Raw genomic sequence first — 22,706 nt, forward strand, 5'->3', positions numbered from 1 at the left:
ACAAAACCAAACAAATACTGTCCAGAACGTTTGTGTTATGACAATTTGGGGTAAGAAAATAGAAAAATTAAAACAGCAAAAAAGCAGAAAAGATAAAAACAATAAAGGGAAATAATTACATTAAAAAAAGTCCTCTCAATATTTGAAAATCAAAGGACAAAGTTCGCTTCAAATATTCTGCACCGATGCTTAGCAGTAAACTGTGAGCCCCTCCTGCAGGAGTGCAGAATCTTCTGGACTAGCGGTTCTGAATTCTGGTGACATGTTAGAAACCACTCTGAGAATGTGTCTGCTCGTTCATTTGTTTTTAAATGCTGATCCCCAGGAGCCCTACCCCAAAATAGGAAAAGATTCTCATCTAGTTGGTCAAGGGTGAAGGCCAGCAGAGACATATTTTAAAAGCTCCCCAGACAACTGTGCTGTGCTGCCAGGACAGGGCACGGCCAGCCTATTGGCTTAGAAATTGATTTCTCTGGTCCCCGCTGCTGACGCTCCACAGCATATTTCCACTCCAAAGAGTCGATGTGCCCTTCCCACTCGGAGCAGAGCCACCAAACGCTGAAGGCCAGGGAGCAAATGAAGCTCGGCGGCGATAAGAGGCTGATCTAATTTGCATTTGAAAAGGCAGTAATAGAGGCCAATCGGAGAGACAGGAAACAGCAGGACAAAAGCAAATAAATTTACTGACAATTCTCAGACCAGCCAGAAGCGTTTTTCCTCTGTCACTTTCCTACTCCTTACAGTGTGCGTGTGCGTGTGTGTGTTTGTGTGTATTTTAGGGGGGCGCACTTTCACTTTCCATTCTCCCATTCCCCTCCCTTCACATCTTCCCCACTTAACTGGCCAGATTTTGAGGGTGGAATTATATTTAATTTCTATATTTGTATATTTATATTCTATATTTATACATAACCTATTATATTATATTGCAAACACGATATTTATTTTATGTTTCTATAATTTAAAATAGCAATTTCTTTATTGTGTTACAGAGATATTTAAGGAAGAACAGATAACTGTCTTTTAGAAAGAAGAAAAAAGGAGAAAGGAATGATCAATCTTGAAATTTTCTCTCTTGTCCAATTATGTTTATTCTTCAGATAGGCAAATTGATTGGATGGCGTTTATACCACGCTCTCCTTTATCCACGGGGAAAAGACCATAATGTGGTTCACTGGAATCCAGGAGGAAAACCGACGTGGACCAGGAGCAGAGGCCAGCATCTGTAACCAGCCCTGCTCCCATCCTGCCCTTTGCCCCCAGGCGAGCTACATGGCCTGCTCCTTTCAGGTTTATCAAGGAGGAACCCTATTTTCTCATGCTGGAAAAACATTTCACACCAAGGCCCTCTTTCACCGAAAAAATTCAATTATATAAGAAAGGCAAAGCCGCTACATCGCTCAAAGAAATCTTAACAGCAGAGGAAAAAGAAATCTCCCTTTGTAGGCTTAGGCAAAAGAATTTTTAAATTTTAAAAAATGAAAGTATATGTTTCTATCATTCTCCTATTATGAAATGATAGAAATCTATTAGAATCAGCCCAGTGTTGTTTTTAATAAAAATTTCCCATATTTACTGAATTTTCTTTCTCAGTTATGGTACTGACATTTATAATCTTCCACCAGAACTTTTTAGTCTGAGATTCTAAAGCATTCTGTCATGCATGTTTTCTTTCTTTCCATCTTGTTTTTGTAGTACTCAGTCTAGAGATCGGTATGTCCTCAATACGCAATAATGAATTGAGTTGGGCTGAATGGAATTTTAGCTTCACTCTTTATGGAAAATATTTAACTTCATAATTTGAACTGGAAATCTACTTATTTTTTCTTCCTCCTCCTCACACCCATATAAAGCATTTATAAGAAGAGTTTTACTGTGAAAGAGAAAGATAAGCCTTACAAAGTCATTTCAAGTATGGTAATTCCAAATACCTTATTTGTTCTGTTTGCTTTTTCCGCATGTACCTATAATCTTATTGTTGTATTTCACCAAGAGATGCAAAGGAAACATTAAGACAAACAAAGATAGAAAATATAGAAAAAAATTCTCCAGGGTAGCATTTTCACCCCTGGACAATTTGGAACAAGGAAAGATTAGATGGTATGCCAGTTCCAGTATAACGAGTTATGTAATCACAGATATAGTCCTTATCTCTTTGAACTCCAGTTAATATCTATAAAGCCCTGGCACACAGAAGGGGCTCAACAAAGGCTAACTTTTATCATTTTATTACTAAGTCTGAGAGGTTTAGACATGTTTAGATGTTTTGCATAAACCAAGTTGATTAGCCAACAAAAAGTCAAGGGAAAAAAACAATGCATCGCCCTATCTCTAGAAACAACTTAACTTGCTCTCTCTCAATCTCCCTCTCTCTTCTCCCCTCCCCTCGATTTCTCTCTCTCTCTTTTTCTTTTTTCTTCATGACCGAAAGACGATTCTGATTAGCATAATGGGAAATAAGGTCTTCCTCAGTTTTCTGATTACATGATTAAGACAACTTAATCTCTCTGAAATGATCAGTGTTTAAGAGGACCCTGCCCACTGTCTATTCTGTATGATGACTGATGGCAACAATTCATTATGAAGCAGATTACAAGTACATCATCAGTGCCATTGGCTGATTATGATGTTTCTAATTATGTTCGCCTAATAAATTATAAGGATGACAAAAGTAAGAGGCTGCCCAGAGTAGATTAACGTGCCTACGTGTAGCCTAAATCTTTCAGTAGGAATATGATAAAGATGACACAGATCCATTCATGCTGTCAAGGGACTTCTCAAATCCTTAACAACAAAAAAGACAGTGAACAAATACATTTAAGGGAAAATAAGAATTTCAAAGTAAAGAGATTTAGAGAATATCTTCCACAAATACCAAAATGCCAAGAATTAGAGAGGGAGGGAAAATGGAAAGGAAATAGGAATATAGACCACACTGTGGAGAAAGATAAATGGCACTTCTGCTTAGAAGTTAATGCAGGTAGAACCAGTGAAAATACTTCTACGTTTCACTCTTCTCGTAAAGTGGGCCAAAGTAAATACACCCAGCACTGAGCTGAGGAAGAAGCAGGGACAGACCAATAAGAAGATTAACCTCCAAGGAAAAAAGCAGGAACAGCAAAGAGATCCTGGAACAGACCTAGCTAAGCAGCCTGAGATCTAGCTTTCAATTTTCTGTAACTGGATATTCACTGAATTTCCTCACACTAATGGCAGTTTTGTAATTTATTCAACTCAGTTCTTTGTGCTGGAAAGCAGCAGACAAGTCACTAGGGGCAGGAGGGTAGCGAGAGGCTGGGAATGTAAGATCCAGGAAAGCAAGGGTATGTTTACTGCTGCATCCTCAGTATCCAGAGGCACCTGTGGTGTATCTCTACCACCTGGCACATGGTGGGCATTCAATGAGTACTTGTTAAATGAATAACAGATCCTTGTACAGCATCTTTGACTTGAAAAAAATTCTCCCCTTTCTCCTTCAAGAATAAAAGGACAGGAGTCTTAGATTAAAAGTCTTCCATCTCTTCTCACACCACTGCCCGTCTCTCCCCAGGCTGCTTCTCTGCGGAACACAGCAGCTAATGATTGATGGAGCGACAGAGAAGTGGTGAGCTTTCTACCCAAGGTTGTCATTCTTCTAGAAGAAGTTAGGTGTGTCTTTGTCTTCTGTTTACGTACTGCCAACATAAGTGAGGAGTTTAACTGAAAAGGAAAATTTATGCCTTTGCTAGGATTACGCTTTCTAAAAAATTGCAACCCCCTAATTCGCTCTTAAAGATTCCAGCTTTCAAGGGAAACAAAAATGACAAGAAAATAAGTACCCCACCACATTAAAAGAGTTTAGTATCCTCCTATCCTTTATGTTTGAATCAGAAAGGAACATCCCAGATGTTGATTACAATGCAATGCATCCATGTAAATTACTGCCATCTTTTTTATGAGGCAAATGTGATTTATGGATGGTTGTAACAGTGATTAGAGAACATAACAGATGGTGAACAATTAATTTAAAATGTTGTGTCCATCAAACTAACCTTTGTTATCATATAATTCTTCATCAAGACTGTTGACCTGTTTATTTAAATTCGGATTTCATTAGTATGATACTCATTAGCCTGCAAAAAAGTTTTTGAACATTTTTACCCAATTAATGGGCTTACTTAGCCTGCTCATTATATTTTGGGCAAGCTGAAGACTAGATTCATTACATCCATCCATACATTCTAGAGCTTTAAACTGGAAAGGCTCACATTGCTGATCTGTGGTTAAGAACACTGGAAAAGAAAGTAACATCATCTTTTTCTGTGCTTTTTCACGCATTACAACTTTACTAATCTAATTTGGACTTGAGAAGCTAATTAAATTACTGTCTTGGTCTACAGGCCTGGAAGCAATTATTTACCGTTCAAGTTTTCATATGAAAATTAAAAAGACAAAGTCTAATACAGCCTAAACACCTGCTCCCTCGGTGCTAGGAAGTCAGTGAACTGGTACGTCATTCTGTAAAGCAACCTGATACTTCAGTAAAAAAGCAACAGTAAGAGGAAAAGCAAAGAGTTATAAACATATTTAATTATTGTATAAAATTTTTTTTCAAGTAGAAGAATATAGGAAATTATTTCTACTGAATGTCCAGAAGTACTTGAGTACTGGAGCAGTTAAGACATTACATTATACTATGGTGGTTAAGAGCATCAAGTTTAGTGACAAGCCCAGGTTGGTGCCTCGGCTCTGTCACATGGGTGGTGACAGTACTCACACCTCAAAGACTTGTTATGAGAATTAAGGAAACAAGGCCTGCAAGGAGCTTCGGACAGTGCCAGGCACACGGTGAGCACCTGACCAACGCTGGCGTGTGAACATCTCTGCTCACTACCATTTCACTCTTCTCCCTTCCTTTTGGGCGTGGATTCTTCCTCCATCTGGCATCACGTTTATAAAGGGGGTCTGCCAATCCCAGCAGACCCGGAGCTCCATGTTACTCGAGCTGAGTCAATCGGAGCCCTCTCCTGGAATGTGCTTGATCTAAAAAAGGGTTCTCTCTCCCTGGTGCAAGGTTGTGAGGCACAAGGTCATAGGAAAGCTAAGAAAATGAGAAGTTGTGGAGAAAGGCAGAAAGGAAGACATGGAGAAGAGGTTTCTGGGTGGCATTCCAGTCCTGTGGCCAGCTGCGACCTTGCCCTTACTGTAATTTGTTTATGGGGCTAACACATTGCTCCTCACACCCAGGCTTATGGAAGTTGGGTGTTTGTCATTTACAATGAAGGGGGTTCTAATGAATAAAGCTGTCATTAGGAAAACAAAAAAGGCCTAGGAAGAAACACCTGTTAGTTTTACGAGCCCAATTACTCAGGCTGTGTGCAATTTGGTCTCATTTTATGAGATGCAAGGAAATAATTATTGCCATTTTTTTAAAGATTTTATTTTTCCTTTTTCTCCCCAAAGTCCCCCAATACATAGTTGTATATTTTTAGTTGCGGGTCCTTCTAGTTGTGGCATGTGGGATGCCGCCTCAGCATGGCTTGATGAGCAGTGCCATGTCCGGGCCCAGGATCCGAACTTGCGAAACCCTGGGCCGCCAAAGCGGAGCACGAGAACTTAACCATTCGGCCAGGGAGCCGGCCCCTACTGTCATCTTTTTAATGTAATCTTAAGTTATACTGAGAATCAGTATAAAAGTAACTTCTACTAAACTATGTGAAAATTTCATATTTTCACTAATTTAATAATCATGAAATTTTATTTGCACAAGTTTGCTAATACTGGCATAAAATGGACTGACGCAGTGAACTGAAAAATGTCATGTAGTACTTGTTTGTTACATCATAAAGTATATGATATTTCACACAAGAGAAAAATAATCTTAGTAATTGGCTTTCTAAAATATTATGAAACATTTAGTAGTTAAAAGAAAACAGAATACCCTCAGTTAAAATATCAACTACTTCTCAATATATACAGCCAGCTGTCAAAGACTGAAGAGGAAAACATTAATCCATACATATTTTTTTGTCTGAAAAGATGATTATTATTTTTTTGGAACATTACTATTAACCATTAATCACAGGTGCAATCATAAACAACTATATAAAGCTGTGTATGAATAAACACATATACACAACTTATACACTACATGCAACTATAAATGCATGAACACACTAATGTAACAGCTGGGTTTTTTTTTCTTATGACTATCATTTAAATGAAACAAAATCAAATAATCAGCTACACCAGGCTGAAAAAGAAATAATGTTCAGACAGCCTGGAATAAAATACTACTTACAGTAATAGTAATGCCTTCTGGAATAATTTTTAAAGAAGACTCAGGGAAATTCATGAGCAAAATAATGCAATCTTTTTTATCTTAAAAGTCAAAAGCTGAGCAGAGGAAAAGAGCTTTTCTATACCCATACGTACAATGAATTATACAATTTTCTAAACACTTTTGGAGGTGAAATATCCTATAAAGACGTTAGCAGTTTTATTTGGTAACTGATCCCATAACTTCAAATCATAAAATATGAGTGTGTGAGCCCATGCACACTCCTGCATCTGTTTGTGCACCTGCCTGCATCTGTATGTGGTGTGAAGGCAGGGATGCAGATGGACTAAGGCTCAACTCCCCTGTGCAAATGTGACTTTTAACCCGAACCATAGGTAACCAATAGGTGAGAAGGTGCATGCATTCCCTGATTACCTCCGGAGATTTAGGGGCCAGGACTGGGCATAGGCTGGCTGTAGCTGAGTCCCACAGATGTCTTGCACATCGACCTTCACCATGTTGCTGTGTGGTTTTCAAAGGAATTGAAATCTGGGACCCAGACAGCAAGGGGGGGTTGGGAGAAGCAGGGAGAAGCCAAGAAATATTCGCGCAGAGTTAGGAGACTCTAGGCACTCAAAGTCAAGAAGGAGCTAGGAGGTCAGTGGCCAATGAGCAGACAGAGAGAGGAGAGAAAAACGAAGGGATGAGTTAAAAGCCAGCCAAAAGACGGGGGCTTAAGGACGGTCACCAACATGGAGGCTTAGTGCTCTGTTCCAGGATCACCCTCCATTAGCTGATGCCCTGGTCAGCATCACACTACTGTCTTGGGATTTGCGTTTTTATTTTTTTTTAAAAAGTCATACCGTATGATCCGCCCAACTCATTGGGATAGTTAGGAGAATATGAAAGTTGTTTGAGAAGTACAAAGAACAATACAAATGATGATGGAAGATTTATTGTTTTATTATGCTACCTTTTAACAGAAAAACGATCCAACTGCATTAAAAGGAAAAATTATATACTGACATGAGACACATTAAATCAAATTAAATAGTTCCATATTGCTTAAACAAGATAAGGGGACTACTGACAAAGTTGTGAGCTTTGCAAAATTTCTAAAATTATTCAGATAATTTTAGTTCAATTAAAAATTATACTTAACAACTATTTACAAGCAGAATGAGTTATTCTGGGTAGCTGAGTGTTCCAGAAAGCTATATTTCACCCATTTAGCCTTATTTTTTTTTAGGGCTGCCATTTTGGAAGGAAATTTATTAAAATATAGTATAAATTCCTATGCCTCCTCTTAACTGATTTATATCCAGTCTTCAAAAATAAACAAACCAGGGGCCTTCCCAGTGGCACAGTGGTTAAGTTGGCATGCTCTGCTTCAGTGGCCCAGGGTTCGTAGGTTTGGATCCCAGGCACGGACTGTCACACTGCTCATCAAGCTGTGCTGTGCAGGTGACCCACACACAAAACACGGAAAGATTGGCACAGATGCTAGCTCAGCGACAATCTTCCTCTAGCAAAAGGGGAAGATTGGCAGCAGGTATAATCTCAGAGCCAATCTCCCTCACCAAAAAACTTTAAAAAAAAATAAACAAAACATAATTCACAGCTTCAGCTTCTTTTTACTGTAAAAAGCCCCAGAGACTACCCTGTTTCGTTTTATTTTAGAATTGTCATATACCATTTTTATAACTTTCCTTCTTCTCATTGCTGTCAGAATGCCAGTCATTTCTCATCACCGCCCTTTTTCTCTGTCCTGTCATGTCCATTTTGCTACATACCCATAATTCACTGGCATACAAGTTAAACTAGTTACAAAATTGTCTAAAGTAAGAGTTAATACCTCTGAGAGAGCAGCTTTTCTATCAGCTAACACGATCTTCACTTTGTTTTCTACACCATATCTATCGTGGTTCCTCAGATAATTTTTCACACTCTTTCAGATTCTCAATAAATGAGAAAGGTCCCCAAGCAAGTGAAGGGCCGAACTTCGGACACAGATATTGGTAACAGAGTCAGAGAGACGACAGGGTGCCAGGGAAGCACAGAGGAGAGGTGGGAGTGGAAAGGGTCCTGGAGACGCAAAACCTGCACTGAGTGGGACAGGACAAGCAGGCACTGGGCATGCAAATGAGCAAGGAGTTAGAAATCAGGTAAGAGGGACAACTATGCAGAAAAAAACAGAACGAGCAACAAGATCAAGACAAGGAAGACCACCGGCTGCGCAACATCGTGAGCAGTTTGGTGTTGAATGGACGTTAGTTTGGAGCAGAGAGAGGCATGAGATGCTGCCATACAGGGAAACTGAGGTCAAGTCCCTATGCGGTCTGGTATGCCAGGTAAAGGAGCTCAGATTCCATTCCAGGGGCCACTGGCCATTTTTAAACTAGGAGAGCAAATGCCAGTTCTGAGTTTTAGATATATCATTGTAGTGTTTATGTTGATGCAGAGATACCAATTAAGAAAGTACTTCAGGGGCTGGCTTGGTGGCGCAGTAGTTAAGTTCACCTGCACCCCTTCAGCAGCCCAAGGTTCACCGGTTCAGATCCGAAGCACAGACATACACCACTTGTCAAGCCATGCTGTGGCAGGCATCCCACATATAAAGTAGAGGAAGATGGGCACACATGTTAGCTCAGGGCCAGTCTTCCTCAGCAAAACAAGGAGGATTGGCGGCAGATGTTAGATCAGGGCTAATCTTCCTCAAAACAAAAATAAGTACTGCAATAGTCCTAGCAAAACACGGTAAGAGCCTAAAGTAGGGCCGTAATATTAGTAGTGATTTTTAAACATCTAAAATATACATACTTGACAGTTGCTTAGAGAGTTGATCTTAAAAGTTCTCATCACAAGGAAAAAAAATCTGTAACTGGGAGGTGATGGATGTTAACTCAACTTATTGTAGTAATAATTTCACAATATATACATATATCAAATCATTATGTTGTACACCTTAAACTTATACAATGCTATATGTGAATTATATCTCAATAACACCAGAAAAAAAGAAAATACCTAGCAGTGCACACCTGATGAGATGCTTTGTCAGCAACTGATCATTTGGTTGAAATAATTAGTTTGCTTGTTTTAACAGCATTTGTCAATTAACAGATACCTGAGAGCAACTCATATCTATGCTACTCATTCAGTAATAAAATAAAACTCCATAGGCTACCATAAAATATATACATATATATAGATGACACCATAAGATAATTGATAACAGAAAAAAATTAAAAAGGAGCTGGAAGAAAAAAGGCACTGGGAGAGAAAAACCATAGAAAGAAGTATTTTCTGGAATAGTTACTTAAAAGTAAAGAGATGGATTCATCTCAGTGTGCCCCTATGGAAAGGTATACATAGCATACTCAATAAATGCTTATTAAATAGAACCAGAAAAATCCTATTTCTCCCCGCTCTGTCCCCTCTGACACTGACTCCTCTAAGAACATCACACAAGATAATTGACGTTCAATGCTCTCTATTTCTGATAGCAGCTGTACATAAGTCACGGTAAACAACAAAAGTCTAATAAAAGCTATTATGGATAATTTTCTTTCATTGACTTTTAACAGCAGGTAGAATCAGCTAGCATTACAGAAAATAGTATCAGGAAAGAAGAAAGTATGAAAATCTCTAATTGCAAGACAACAACAAAGTTCAACATGACCTTTTCCTGCCCCTCAAATAGAGTATTTGAAAATAGGGCTTAGAAATGTCCTGAATGGGACAGCAAAATAAGAACTCAAAAGGCAGTATTTTTTTACACCCTCAACTGACTGACCACTGAGTAGGAGAATTTATAGCAAAGTGAAGCTTTAGTGATATAAAAATACTTTTTTTTACCACCACGAAGTGGCTTATTATAAAAATGCTTCCTCTATTCTCTGGAAAGTACGGGAGAAGCAAGGAGATGAGAAAAGCAGACTTAAGGTAGACTTTAAATTGAAGGAGGTGAGACAAGCGAACTTCTTATTTTTCTTCCAAGCTTAAAAACAGCCACTCTAATGGCGCCTTCCTTCTTGCTGTATTAACTCGGCATGGTCTGTCTGACTTTCAGGTCCTCTGCAATCGGAACCAGACGGCAAGTACAGGCCCCTCACTCCCGCCGCCCCTGTCCAGGCACACGCCCTTCACCTCCAGGCCAGGCTGCTCTGCTGACGTCCCCGACACACAGCCGCCCTGCCCCTCACTGCTGCCTGATGCTTCTGGATTCTGATGATCCCACCCCAGCACGGTGGTCCCTCTTCCCTGAATCTAATCACCTCCCACCCATCCCTGAGACTGCTCAGCTCATGCATCCATTCATTCAACAACTATGTGTGTGTGATAACAGAGTACTCAGAAGCAATAGTCCCTCAAAGATAGAAATAACAGTGATGAGTAATTTGCAGACTGTGGGGTTTAATGAAAGGTGGAGACTCAACGATGACTTCGGGCTCCAGCAGGCTGACTGAAAGACAGGGATACCACCAGCAGAAAATAAAAACTAATGCGAGAAACGATGAAACTAGGTTTCAAGAGTCAAGAAGATCATGACCTTGATGGGCAATGTCTTCAGATTGAAGCAGAGCTTCCCTGAGAAAGGCTGGGGAGGAAAATGGGTCTCTGTCCAAATGTCTGATCCAGTTCCAGCTACAGTCAAAGCACTTTCCACCTGTACTTCCCTTACGAGTAATGGACGCTCACGAGTCGCCCTGCTGGGCACAGCACGAGGCGGTCTTTCAGGTCTGCTTTTACTATGTGAAGGGAATGATGGAAACATATTTTGAATGCCATGTTTATTTTTATAAATGCATCAGAATGCTTTTATTGCCAACAGTGAAAGAATCATAATAAACATATATGTTGGTCTCCAAATTCATCTCACAAACGTACTATGTGATATATTGCTATTTGCTAATAAGGTAGTCACTATTTCGATTTTAAGCCAAAGGACACAAACAGTTCAGCTTGTTATTTTAAATAAAATAAATTCCGCTGTCTGCTTGTAAAAGAAAGGTACTTTAAGGCCTTATTTTAAAAAGTAATCTTGGGGGCCGGCCCGGTGGTGTAGTGGTTAAGTTTGCGAGCTCTGCTTCGGTGGCTCAGGGGTCACAGGTTCAGATCCCGGGCGCTGACCTAGCACTGGTTGTCAGGCCACGCTGTGGCGGCATCCCACATAAAATAGAGGAAGACTGGCACAGATGTTAGCTCAGCAACAATCTTCCTCAAGCAAAAAAGTGGAAGATTGGCAACAGGTGTTAGCTCAGGGCCAATGTTCCTCACACACACACAAAAAAATTAAGCTTGAAAAACAGAAGTTGAAAACAATCTTACTTTACAGCTATTTAAATATTTCATATATTTACTATTGTATTTTAAATACCATTCTTCTACTTGCAATTATTTAATACGTAGTTTGTTTAAATATGAGAAATGTAAATGTTTATTTCTTAAATAATTTTTAGTTTCAGTTTGCTTTTTAACCAATCAATTTTTCTGCAGCTAATTCCCTCTTAAAATAATGACATTGACGTATACAGCCATTTCATTTTTTAAGAATCTAGATATTTGTTAAATAATGACATATTTGATTCAAGAACTACTCAGAAAAAGAATTTTTAATATCAGATCCTGAAACGTTCCAAGGAAATTTCCTACTGGATCTCGGTTTTTTGTTCTCGCCACATGTTTTTACGATGTACCAAAGAAACAGATCTCACCTGTTTTTGATTGTAGGTTTCTCCTTGGTTCTTCAGGGGCCTCAATCGGCTGATCAGCCAGGAAAACTCGCGCTTGGTCTATAGCATTCAGGACGGAATACTCTTTCTCCTTTAACTCACGTCTCAGGGCCTTTGCAAAGAGAAGCAGAAGTTGAATTTGTAACCTAGTGTTGTAACCAAGTCATGGAACACTTTTAATTAGACCCCTTCTGACCACACTTGTCAAGGGAATGACTAAGAACCAGCATTTTATCAAGATTTGTAAGTAAAAATGTAAATCTTCCACATATGAGTGATGAATAAAAGCTGAGAGATAATTCCTGTAGAACTTAAATATGCAAAAAACAAACCTTCGCCTAAGAGAAACTGTTACAGTGTATTTGAGCTTACAGAAAATGTACCAGAGGGTTATCAGCGCCATCAGATTGCTGAAAGAGAACAGCCTGTTCAAAGATACATTTTTCTTCTAAGAGTGACTACACAAAAAAATTACATCCATGCTCTAGAAGAAGGCAATTTCACAAGAGGTAATGAGATCCTCAGAAGTGTTTTACATTCTTTAGAAATATTAAGAAAAAAAATTAAGAGATAGAAACAAATTAAAGTACATGAAATCAAAACTAAATCAAAGAGAACACATAAAAGACAGTCTCCAATTATCTTAAAATATGTTCCATCTCTCATGCTGAGGCAATTACGATTTTTCCCTTGTGAGGGTTTTCATGCAAATCTATGATTCGCAGAACAGCCTGTCTTTTAGTACTTTTATTCTTTTAAGTAGGATTAAACTTTCACCTCTGCTCCTATAAAATGTTTGGTGATTAAGAATCTAATTGACTGCGGTTTAACAACAAGAAAACTCATTCAGCGACTCCTACAGGTACAAATGCATGAAGATTTTCCCAGCTGCTGTTTTAATGCTGTAGCTAAATCAAAATCGTTGTTACTATTGTTATCCTCTTAAAATTATACACATAAACACCTCCTGGCTCTAATATTTTCCTTTTAATGTAGTTCCCTGGTAACGCATTATGAAAACTCGATTTTTCATTTTCTAAAATATTGTACTCTAATAGTATTTTTGAATCAAGAAAGTCTTTCCTTCTGAACATAACTATTCCTTTTAACAGCATTTGATAGAACTGTGTTGATATGACAGGATATTTGGAGGTAAATCCTCAATTTCCACAGTAAATAAGAAGTAAAAATTAAAAAAATTTAGAAACGCCGGAATAATCATCTGATGTAAAAAACCAGAGTGAAACACCAGAAAAATCACTGACAATGAAGTTGAAAGAGACCATCAGAGGTAGGAAGGGATGAGGAGAGAGAGACGGAGCGATAGAAGGCTGTTTTTTTGTGATAAGCCTTGGAAATGTTATTTGACTTTTAAACTATGTGCAATTATTACTTTGATCATAATTTTAAATGAAAAGAATAAAAGTGAACAGCAACAACAAAAAATCACCAACCCACAATTTAGACACAGTAATAAAGGATGGGGGATAAAATAAAACTTTCTCTAACATCTATAGATCCATTTACGTGTCCTTCCTAGCATCTATACAACCAAAGACTGACTGTGGAGCAAGCACAAGTCAGTAAATGCCCAGAACAATGATCACCTATCAGCATGAAATGACTATGTTGGGAGGAAAAGTGACAAAACCACCACCATCTCTATCTAAGAAAAGCAGCTTGTGAAGAAGTTCCAAGGTGTGACACTCCAGGAAAACAAGATGATCTTCTGACATTTAAAGTTTCTGATATATGGAAATAAAGTTTCTGATTACAGATCCTGAGGCAATTCTTCGTTTAATTTAGATTATTTTGTTGTTATAGCAAGAAGCTCCAGATGAATAAAAATACTCCTAGTATTTACTTCCAAAACCACCCGGAAATATAAAATCATGATATGGAAAAGCACGCTGCTTAAAAGATAGCAGTGAAAAACAGAGGGTAATAAAGCAGAATTATTTCTAAAAATTTTGGTGGTCAAGAGTATTTATCCCCAAAGCCTGAATCTAACCAGTAAAGGCGGGAGTGGTAAAGATTCTTAAAAGGATACCCAAGGGCTGTGCTAGGTTTCTTTTTTTTTTTGGAAAGAGAAGTACCAGGAATGCGACTATTTAACGCAGGCTGCGGAAGAGAAGGTGAAGCTACAAGCACACCTCCTCACCCTACTTACCAAATAGGATGAAGATAGTACTTAGGGTGTTCACAGACAGCGTTTAGAGTCTTAGCACCAAAGAGAAAGGAAGACATACCAGTAGGTGATGATGTGGAAGGAAATTAAACACTGAGAAAAAACAGAACATAAGGGAATGTGACTCAGAGAAGGAAGAACAGAAATAGTGCTGATCCTCTAGAAACAGAAAATGATTACAGGGCACGTATATCATAGAGAGTGAATCCAGATCTTATAGTGGAGAAAGAAGGTAATAGGATCTATACGACGTAGGTGTCCAGCCATTCCTGACTGGGAGTCCTGGATTATTATGAGTCCACAAAATGTGCATTGACTAGGGATTTGGGGAGGGAGATGCCAAAGGAGAGATCTGTCTTGAAACTATTTCCGGAACTTCAAAAATCCAATTGTTTCTTTTTCTCCTATTTCCATTTCCATCAAAACAATTTATAAGAAAAAAAAGAAAGAAAGAAAGAGGGGGAAAGTTTAACTTATTTAGGGAGAATTCATACAGGATGTATGGGTATCAACAGCTAGATAGATTCTAAAATAATTTGTAAACTAGATAGTGTGTGATTCATGTTGAAAAAGAAACAAAACAAAAATCCAATGGAAATATATTTGTGTACAGAAAGGATATTTGAGAAAACTAACCTGCCAACTTCCTCGATGGCTGGAATTTCATCGCCTGAATATGGATGCTCTCACAAAGAGGAACTTCCCTGGTTGGCAGTTGGCTCTGCCTGGAAAGCTCCTTCCTGAGATACCCACGTAGCAGATTCCCACATCCCGTGAGTTCTTCTCAGTGGGGCCCGACCACCGCCACCCCCCTCTCCCCCCCATTTAATGTAGCATTCCACCTTTCCTGTCCTTCACAATCACTCTGCCAGTCCTGGCAGTCTAATAGCGAAGATTCACTGCTCTCACCGTCGCAGCCTGGGTTCGTTTCCCGGTCCAGGAACCACACCACCCATCTGTCAGTTGTCATACTGTCGTGGCTGCGTGTTGCTGTGATGCTGAAAGCTGATGTTACTGGAATTTCAAATACCAGCAGGGTCACCCATGGTGGACGGGTTTCAGTGGAGCTTCCAGACTAAGACAGACTAGGAAGAAAGACCTGGCCACTCACTGCCAAAAAACTGGCCATGGAAACCCTATGAATAGCACAAAGCATCATCTGGTACAGCGCCAGAAGATAAGAGGATGGTGCAAAAAGACCAGGCAGGGTTCCGCTCTGCTGTCCACAGGATCACTAAGAGTCAGAATCCACTCGACGGCACTAACAACTATTCTGCTTAACTATTTGTGTATTTCCTACACCTACCATCTTCTACTATGCAAGGTAGGTATTTAGTTATTATGTTTATTGTCTGTCTCTCTCAGATAAAAGGTAAGATCCACAAGGCCAAGCACCTTTTCTGGTTTTCTTCACTGTGGTAAACAAGGAACCTACATCAGGGCTGTGCCTGGGACCTAGCAGAATGTGGGGGCCCTGAAATGCTTCCTGGTGGAGCCGGTGTCTAAACTGAGTGTTGCAGAGAGAGCAGGGTACTCAAAACAGAGGAAACAACACTGGCAGAAGAGTAAGAACGTATGACAGTGTGTGCACTCAGGGGACTACAAACATTCAGTGCAGACAAAGTAGCAGCAGCCAACGTGAAGAGGCGAGCAGACATCAAGTCATAAAGAGCACTGTACAGTGTCCTGCACACCTGAGCCTGAGCCAGTCATGGGCACTGGGAAGCCACCGAAGGGCTGGACAAGGTTTTGGTTTTTACAATATCATTATCAAGTCTTCTAGATTTATAAAAAACAAGTCTGAGTCTGAGAAAGCCCCAGAGGACTGGAGAATCTATTTTCCTTCCTGACCACATTAAACTCCAGCACTTCATGAAACAATCTTCTTTGCACAGGGTGTTGGCGAGGAACGTCTCATGAACGCCTTTGATACGCCAAGGTAGGGCAGCAGGGCAGGCAGGCGTGGGCAGGTGGGAACCATGCCAAGTAAGTAAAAATATGGGGCTCACGCCCTAATGCCAACTCACCACCCAAATATCATAGAGCACAGTGTACATTTAATAATATCTGTTCATACTCGATTTGCAAATTTAATTTTGTTATTCAATTTGTCCTATTTCAATTATATTTAATTGCATATCAGAAATGCATTCAACTTTCAACAGCATTACACATCTAATCATCTCACCACCCTTTACCTCTCAATTAGACATAAAAGAGCACCAGTATTTCCAACCACCTGGTGAACATTAATGATAAGATAATTAGGTTCCAACAGAGTTGTTTTGTATACAGAGCTACAAAGTCATATCCAGCTTTAGGTTCTAACATCACATGACTTATATATGGCCTGCCTTAAATGAGTATAACACAATCTAATTGGAATTTTTTTCTATTTTAATGACTTTATATTTTCATTCAAAACAATTCTCTTCTCAGGCAATAAAAATATTGCTGAGAATGTGAAGAAGCTGGAACTCTCATATACTGCTGGTGAAATGATAAAATGGTGCAGCCACTTTGAAAAACAATCTGGCCGTTTCTTAAATTGTTAAAGATACAGTTGAAATATGATCCAGCAATTCTACTTCTAGGTATATACCCAAGAGATCTGAAAGCATATGTCCACATAAAAATTTGTACATGAATGTTAACACCAGCATTATTTATAATAGACAAAATGTGGATAGAACCCTAATGTGAATGAATTAAAAAAATGCCATCCATCCATACAATGGAATCTCATTCAGCAATAAAAATGAATGAAATACTGATGCATGCTACATGTACATGCTACATGATACATACAACATGGATGAATCTTGAAAACATTATGCTAAGTGAAAGAAGCAAGGCACAAAAGCCCACTTATCGTACGACTCCGTTACTATGAAATGTTCAAACAGGTAAGTCTGTAGACAGAAAGTAGATTAGAGGTTGCTTAGGGCTGGGGAGATGGGGGGTGGAACAGGAGAGTGACTGCTCATGCCTATGGGGTTTCCCTTTAGCGTAATGAAAATGTTTTGAAACGAGATAGTGTGGATGGTTGTACAACCCTGTGAATACACTAAAAGCCACTGGAGTGTACACTTCAATGAAATGCATTTTAGGTTACGTGAATTATATCTCAACAAAGTTGTTACTAAAATAAACTAGTAATTCTGTTCTTTCTCCCAAAAATATCCTTTAGGTAACGTTTATTTTCTAACCTCTGTCACCAGCCATCTGTAAAGTAACAGCTCCTCCCACGTGTTTGGTACGCCCCCACCTCAGTGTTTCCAGAGCACTTCCTATTCCTCTAACACAGCTCGTCCTGATGGACTGTGACCATGCATCTGTCCCCTCCAGTAAACTGTCAGTTCTTCCAGGGGAAGAATCACATCTTAATCATTTGAAACTCTCCTCAGTGCCTCCCTAGATGTATATCGAAAGGACTCAATAAATGCTTGGGGAATAATAAATAAAGGAAGAAATGCTTCCCCCATTAAATGCTATGTAAGATTCCAAAAGATGGCAGAGCAAAATATAATAAAGTCCCCCAAATCTGATTATTCTAAATTAGAATAATTATTAGATTCCAGTTAGTTCTTGATTATTTGAACTACCTTCTCTGTAAATTATTTTTTGATGCAAAGTTAGTTTTCTCCTATCATCTAACTCTCAGCTAGTAAATACCATGTATTTTACTTTGCTGTTGATCATTAATTAATTAATAGCAAATAACTTTTCCTCTCCCTAGATAAACAAGGAATAGATCTCACTGAAACGGGGGGGAGGTACAGGCTCATCCATCTTCCCCTTTTTTCCACATCCTAATTCATGAGGAAGTGCACAGGGCACAGTTTCAAAACTCCTGAAGTCCTGAGATTGAAGGCTGTATCCATTATTACTATTGTGGATCAAATCCATCTGCAACATAGTGGCTTAAAACAACGACAGTTTATTTTTCATGATTCTGTTGTTGGATATTTTACCAGCTCTTCTTCTGGTGCCACCAGGGGTTCCTCCTGATGCTGGAGTCATCTGTGGCTTGAATGGGGTTGGAGGTCCACGATGAGCTCGCTCACACATCTGGAAATTACTGCTGGCTACCGGCTGGAGCACCTCAGGTTCCCTCTATGTGGCTTCTAATTGCCCCATAGGCTGGACTGGGCTTCTTCAAAGCATGGTGATTAGTGTTCCCAAAGGGCAGAGTGGAAGCTGCAAGATCTCTTAAGGCATGGGCTCAAGAACAGCTCTGTCCAACAGAACTTTCTACAATGACAGAAATGTTCTAAAACTGTGCTGTCCAATATGGTAACCATTAGTTGCGTATGGCTACTTGGTACCTGAAATATGGCTAATACAACTGAGGAACTCAATTTTAAATTTTATCTAACTATAATTGACTTAATTTAAATATAAATATAAATGGGCACCTATCGCTAAGGGTATAGACAATGCAGCTCTAGAATTTCCACATCACTCTGCCACATTCTATAGTTCGAAGTTAGTCACAAGGCCAGCACAGATTAAGAGAATGGAGAAACAGAACGCATCTCTGGATGAGGAGTACCAGCAATGATCCTCTGCACAGGGGCCTGGATACAGAAAGGCATGATGCATTATTACAACAATTTACCACGCAGAATAAGGGGGAAAGAGACGGCTGGGGTGGGCATGAGGGATGGTAATATTTTATCTAAGTGGTCACGGAAGGCATCTCAAAGACAGTGCTATTTGCTGAAAGATCTGAAGGAAGGGAGGGAGGCAGCCATAAGAATATCTGAGCTAAGAGCAATCCAGACAGAGAGAACTGCAGGTGCAAAGGTCCTGAGGGACATGGCTACCTGGCTAAGCAGGTGGCACTGTCAGAGCTGAGTGAACGAAAGATGGTTCTGCCATCTGTAAAAGTAAAAGGGTAACTGCCTCTGTGAAAGTATTTTATATCATGCTAATAAGACAGAGAGAAGCCTTTGTGGTTGACAGGAGAGGCACCTCAGAACTGCATACTTCTCCACACAGGAGACGTCTAGCTACCTCGCTGACTAGAGGCTTGGCCATTGACTTAGAAGTGCTCTGCGTGGCAACCTGTCACCAAGCTTACGCATCTCCCACTCCAGTAGATAGATGGAAAGACTGCAATCCCCCTCCCAGACAGGCTCATGTAAAATGAAGCCTCAGCCTACAAGCAGTAGGCCAGGATCAGCTGTAACAAGGAGGAAGATACAAAATAACTTCAAAAACTAAAACTGAAATTACACTTTAAAAGTTGCCTGCTCTGTGGTGGTTAACATAAGGCAATATAGTTCAGATACCTCAACAATTAAGAATAATAAATGGAGAGCACAATGACTGTCCTGTGGCCATCAGAACATGTTCAACTTCTCTCCTATCCTAAGGTATCATGAGAGCATGCGATGGAATTTTCCAAAAAAGATTTCCACCAAAACAAAAATTTCAAAACGCATATTAAATTTATACAATCTATTAATGAAATATGCCAGGCACAAGAGGAGACAGCAACTAATAAGCCATGGTCCCAATCCTTAAGGAACGTATAATCTAACAGGGAGGACAGAAGAATGGTAGAATGTGGTGTGTCCCATAAATCCTTGAGAAAGGTACAAATAGGACACTGAGGAAATATACAGAGGAGGGTGTTGGAGGGGGTCACAAGCAACCTTCTCAAAAATACATGAGCTGCGTGTTGAAAAAGAAATTGGCATTAGATTAAGATGATTAAGGGAAAAGCAATTCAAGAAAACAGAATAAACAGGTATGGTAATGTAGGCTCCCATTGTTTTCCCTGTTCAGTAGCTTCTGCATGCTCATTTACACTAAATGAAGCCCTGGAATGTCAGATTAATGAAGACCTGATTCAAACATCAGAATTTAACTACTAAAATCACAGCATTTTCAGTTTCAACAGAATTTCTATGAGCCCAACACCCCCTTTAGCCAAGCCCACCCTTCCTCCTACTTCTCTGGCCCTTTCAAACTCAGGTGCTCTTTCGTGGCTACTGGTGTCCCTATGAGTGCAGGCAGCAGAGTAAACTGCTCCTCATTCAACTTTAAATGCCTAAGGAGAGATTCTCAATGATCCTCCTGTAATGATCTGGGAATATTTCTCCCCACTTGCCCTAATTTAGTGGGAAGGGCAGGGGATTAAGGGATAAAGCAGTATAAAGAAGTGGTTGGCATCGCTTAAATCAGAAGGTCCCGCCAGTCAATCAGCTGCTCTTCATTTTCATCATGAAAATCGCATCGGCTCACTGTAATGGCTGAGCTTCTGCCAAGCAAACAGCAGTAATATCAGATATTCCTGGCAGCACTAAGAGAGACAAGATCCTGCAAGTCTCCTAATATGAAAACAGGGTCCGAGAGCACCAGGAAGGAGGACGGGAATCCCTTCCATCCCCTTCTGTCCTAAACTGGCAACTTGTCATCCTGGACCGAGATAAGGGGAGAAGAAATGTGAGCAAGTGGGTGTGTACCAGATCCCGGTGTCATCCTCTCTTCTTTAAATAATGACTGTCTCCTCTCCTCTTTTTAAATGTAAAGCCATCATCCAAACTGCCTGTATATCAAGGGCCAAAGTTCACTGGGATGCACTTTGCTCAAAATTTTCTAGATCATAATACTAAAATTACAGATAAATAAGACCCTTTTGCTCTCCTGCTTAAAACCCTCCAATGGCTTCCTGTTGCACTTAGAACAAATTCTAAACTTCCTACCAACATCTGGATCTTCCCTGTTCTCTAACCTCAGCTCCAAATACACCCTAATTTCTGGTCTTCATTTCTGTTCCTAGAATATGGCAAGCTTTTCCCTCCTCACGGCCTTTGCAATCCAGAAAGCTTTGGCTTCAAACCTTCAATGGCTGGCTCCTTCTCTTTATTTATATCTCAGCAATCAGTATATCTGTTGGGTGAATGAATGAAGAAATAAATAAACTGACTTGAAAGAAAATGCAGGAATCAAGGAAGGAAAACTGGGAAACGGGAGTAGCTTTACGAAGCTGGTCTGCAGAAGAAAGCAGCATGGAAAAATTCGGCACAGCAGACAAGGGAAGTAGTCATCTTCTTACAGCCATTCACAGTAAAAGTCACTTCTCAGGACACAGTATCTGTGTGCTTTCTTATCAATCTCACTGACTCTCACCGGTCAAAGTGGCTCACAAGGGTCATCCTTCCTGACCCTTTAGGGACTCAGCTCCAACACCACCCTCACCATTAGTGCAAACATCACCTGGCTTCCTGGCAGAGCCAGCCCTCCCCGCTCTGCACCTCTCAGCTCTTGGCATCTGTTTTGCTGGAGCATTCACCACACGTGTCTATCCTGGCCTTGTTGCAGACCTGACTCCTACAGCAGACTGAGCCCTCTCTGAAGGCTCCATCTATGCCCCAGAGGGTAGAGTGGAAACTCAGTGAACCCGGATATGAAAGAGTAAGGAGATGTTGAAAAAACTGTTTTGTGGTGTAGTAAAACCAGACAGAGATTTGCAGCCAGAAGTCTTGTGTTTTATCCAGTGCACACTACATACGGACAGACTTACCCACCATGAACCCTTGGGTTACACGGAACTTCTCTGCATGTTAATAACAAAATCTCTCATTCTACTAACTTCACAGGTGAGATGGTGAATGTGAACATAGTTTTAAAATCTTCAGTGCTGTAGAATAACTAGTTACTATTAAAGTGATGCTAATCTATGGGGCTGGCCCCGTGGCCGAGTGGTTAAGTTCGCGCGCTCCGCTGCAGGCGGCCCAGTGTTTCGTTGGTTCGAATCCTGGGCGCGGACATGGCACTGCTCATCAAACCACGCTGAGGCAGCATCCCACATGCCACAACTAGAAGGACCCACAACGAAGAATATACAACTATGTACTGGGGGGGCTTTGGGGAGAAAAGGAAAAAAATAAAATCTTTAAAAAAAAATGATGCTAATCTAAATTCTTACCATCATTCTTGGCTTTTCCGAGACCAAATTTCTTTCCTCAGCCTCTATTCACTGTTACTCATGGAGGAAAGTTCTAGCTGTTTTATCTACACCTTTGGATGACCAATACCAGTACCCAATGCTCTAGTAGCAGGAACAACTGAATTTAACTCTTTAGGGATGAACTCTTTAATTATGAGAAAAACGGAATTATGTGATCCTACAAGATTAAGCCAAAATGTCTGTAAGCATAAAAACTGTGTTGCTAGCCTCTTATGTCACTTTAGATTTTCAAAAAGCAAATAAATAAAAGTAGTGCCTTTTAGGAGCCAATTTTTCCAGAATAAAACAGCAAAGTAAAGCTCTGTGGTGGTAAAAAGTACTTAGCCAGGTTATATAACACATGCCAATTGGACATAAACACCAAATTTCTTCAACTGATCAGTCCAACAAACAATGGACCACTTTTTCCCTATCCTTCTAGGCACAATTAAGTCAAACACATCCAACCAGCTCTCTTCCTTCTCTGGGAGACAAACTTGAGTCAGATGTGCGATATCATAAAGCCGCTTTCTAAATTTCCATACTGCTGTGGAAAACCAG

At 39.9% G+C, this 22,706-nt stretch overlaps 1 protein-coding gene across 43 annotated transcripts in view; it reads right to left on the minus strand.

The window, feature by feature from the left end:
* The window catches only part of UTRN (utrophin), a 478,290-nt gene that overhangs the window by 101,280 nt on the left and 354,304 nt on the right, over window positions 1-22,706 (minus strand). For all 43 annotated transcript variants that reach the window (XR_011434362.1, XR_011434361.1, XM_070256224.1 and 40 more), the window contains one exon: window positions 11,977-12,106. Coding sequence is in view for 41 of the 43 variants with exons in the window: in XM_070256224.1 (XP_070112325.1) it covers window positions 11,977-12,106 (130 nt within the window). In the remaining 2 variants the exon portion in view is untranslated. The remainder of the gene's footprint in view (window positions 1-11,976; window positions 12,107-22,706) is intronic.

This window comes from Equus caballus, chromosome 31, assembly GCF_041296265.1.
Source record: "Equus caballus isolate H_3958 breed thoroughbred chromosome 31, TB-T2T, whole genome shotgun sequence".
Classification (NCBI taxonomy): Eukaryota; Metazoa; Chordata; class Mammalia; order Perissodactyla; family Equidae; genus Equus; species Equus caballus.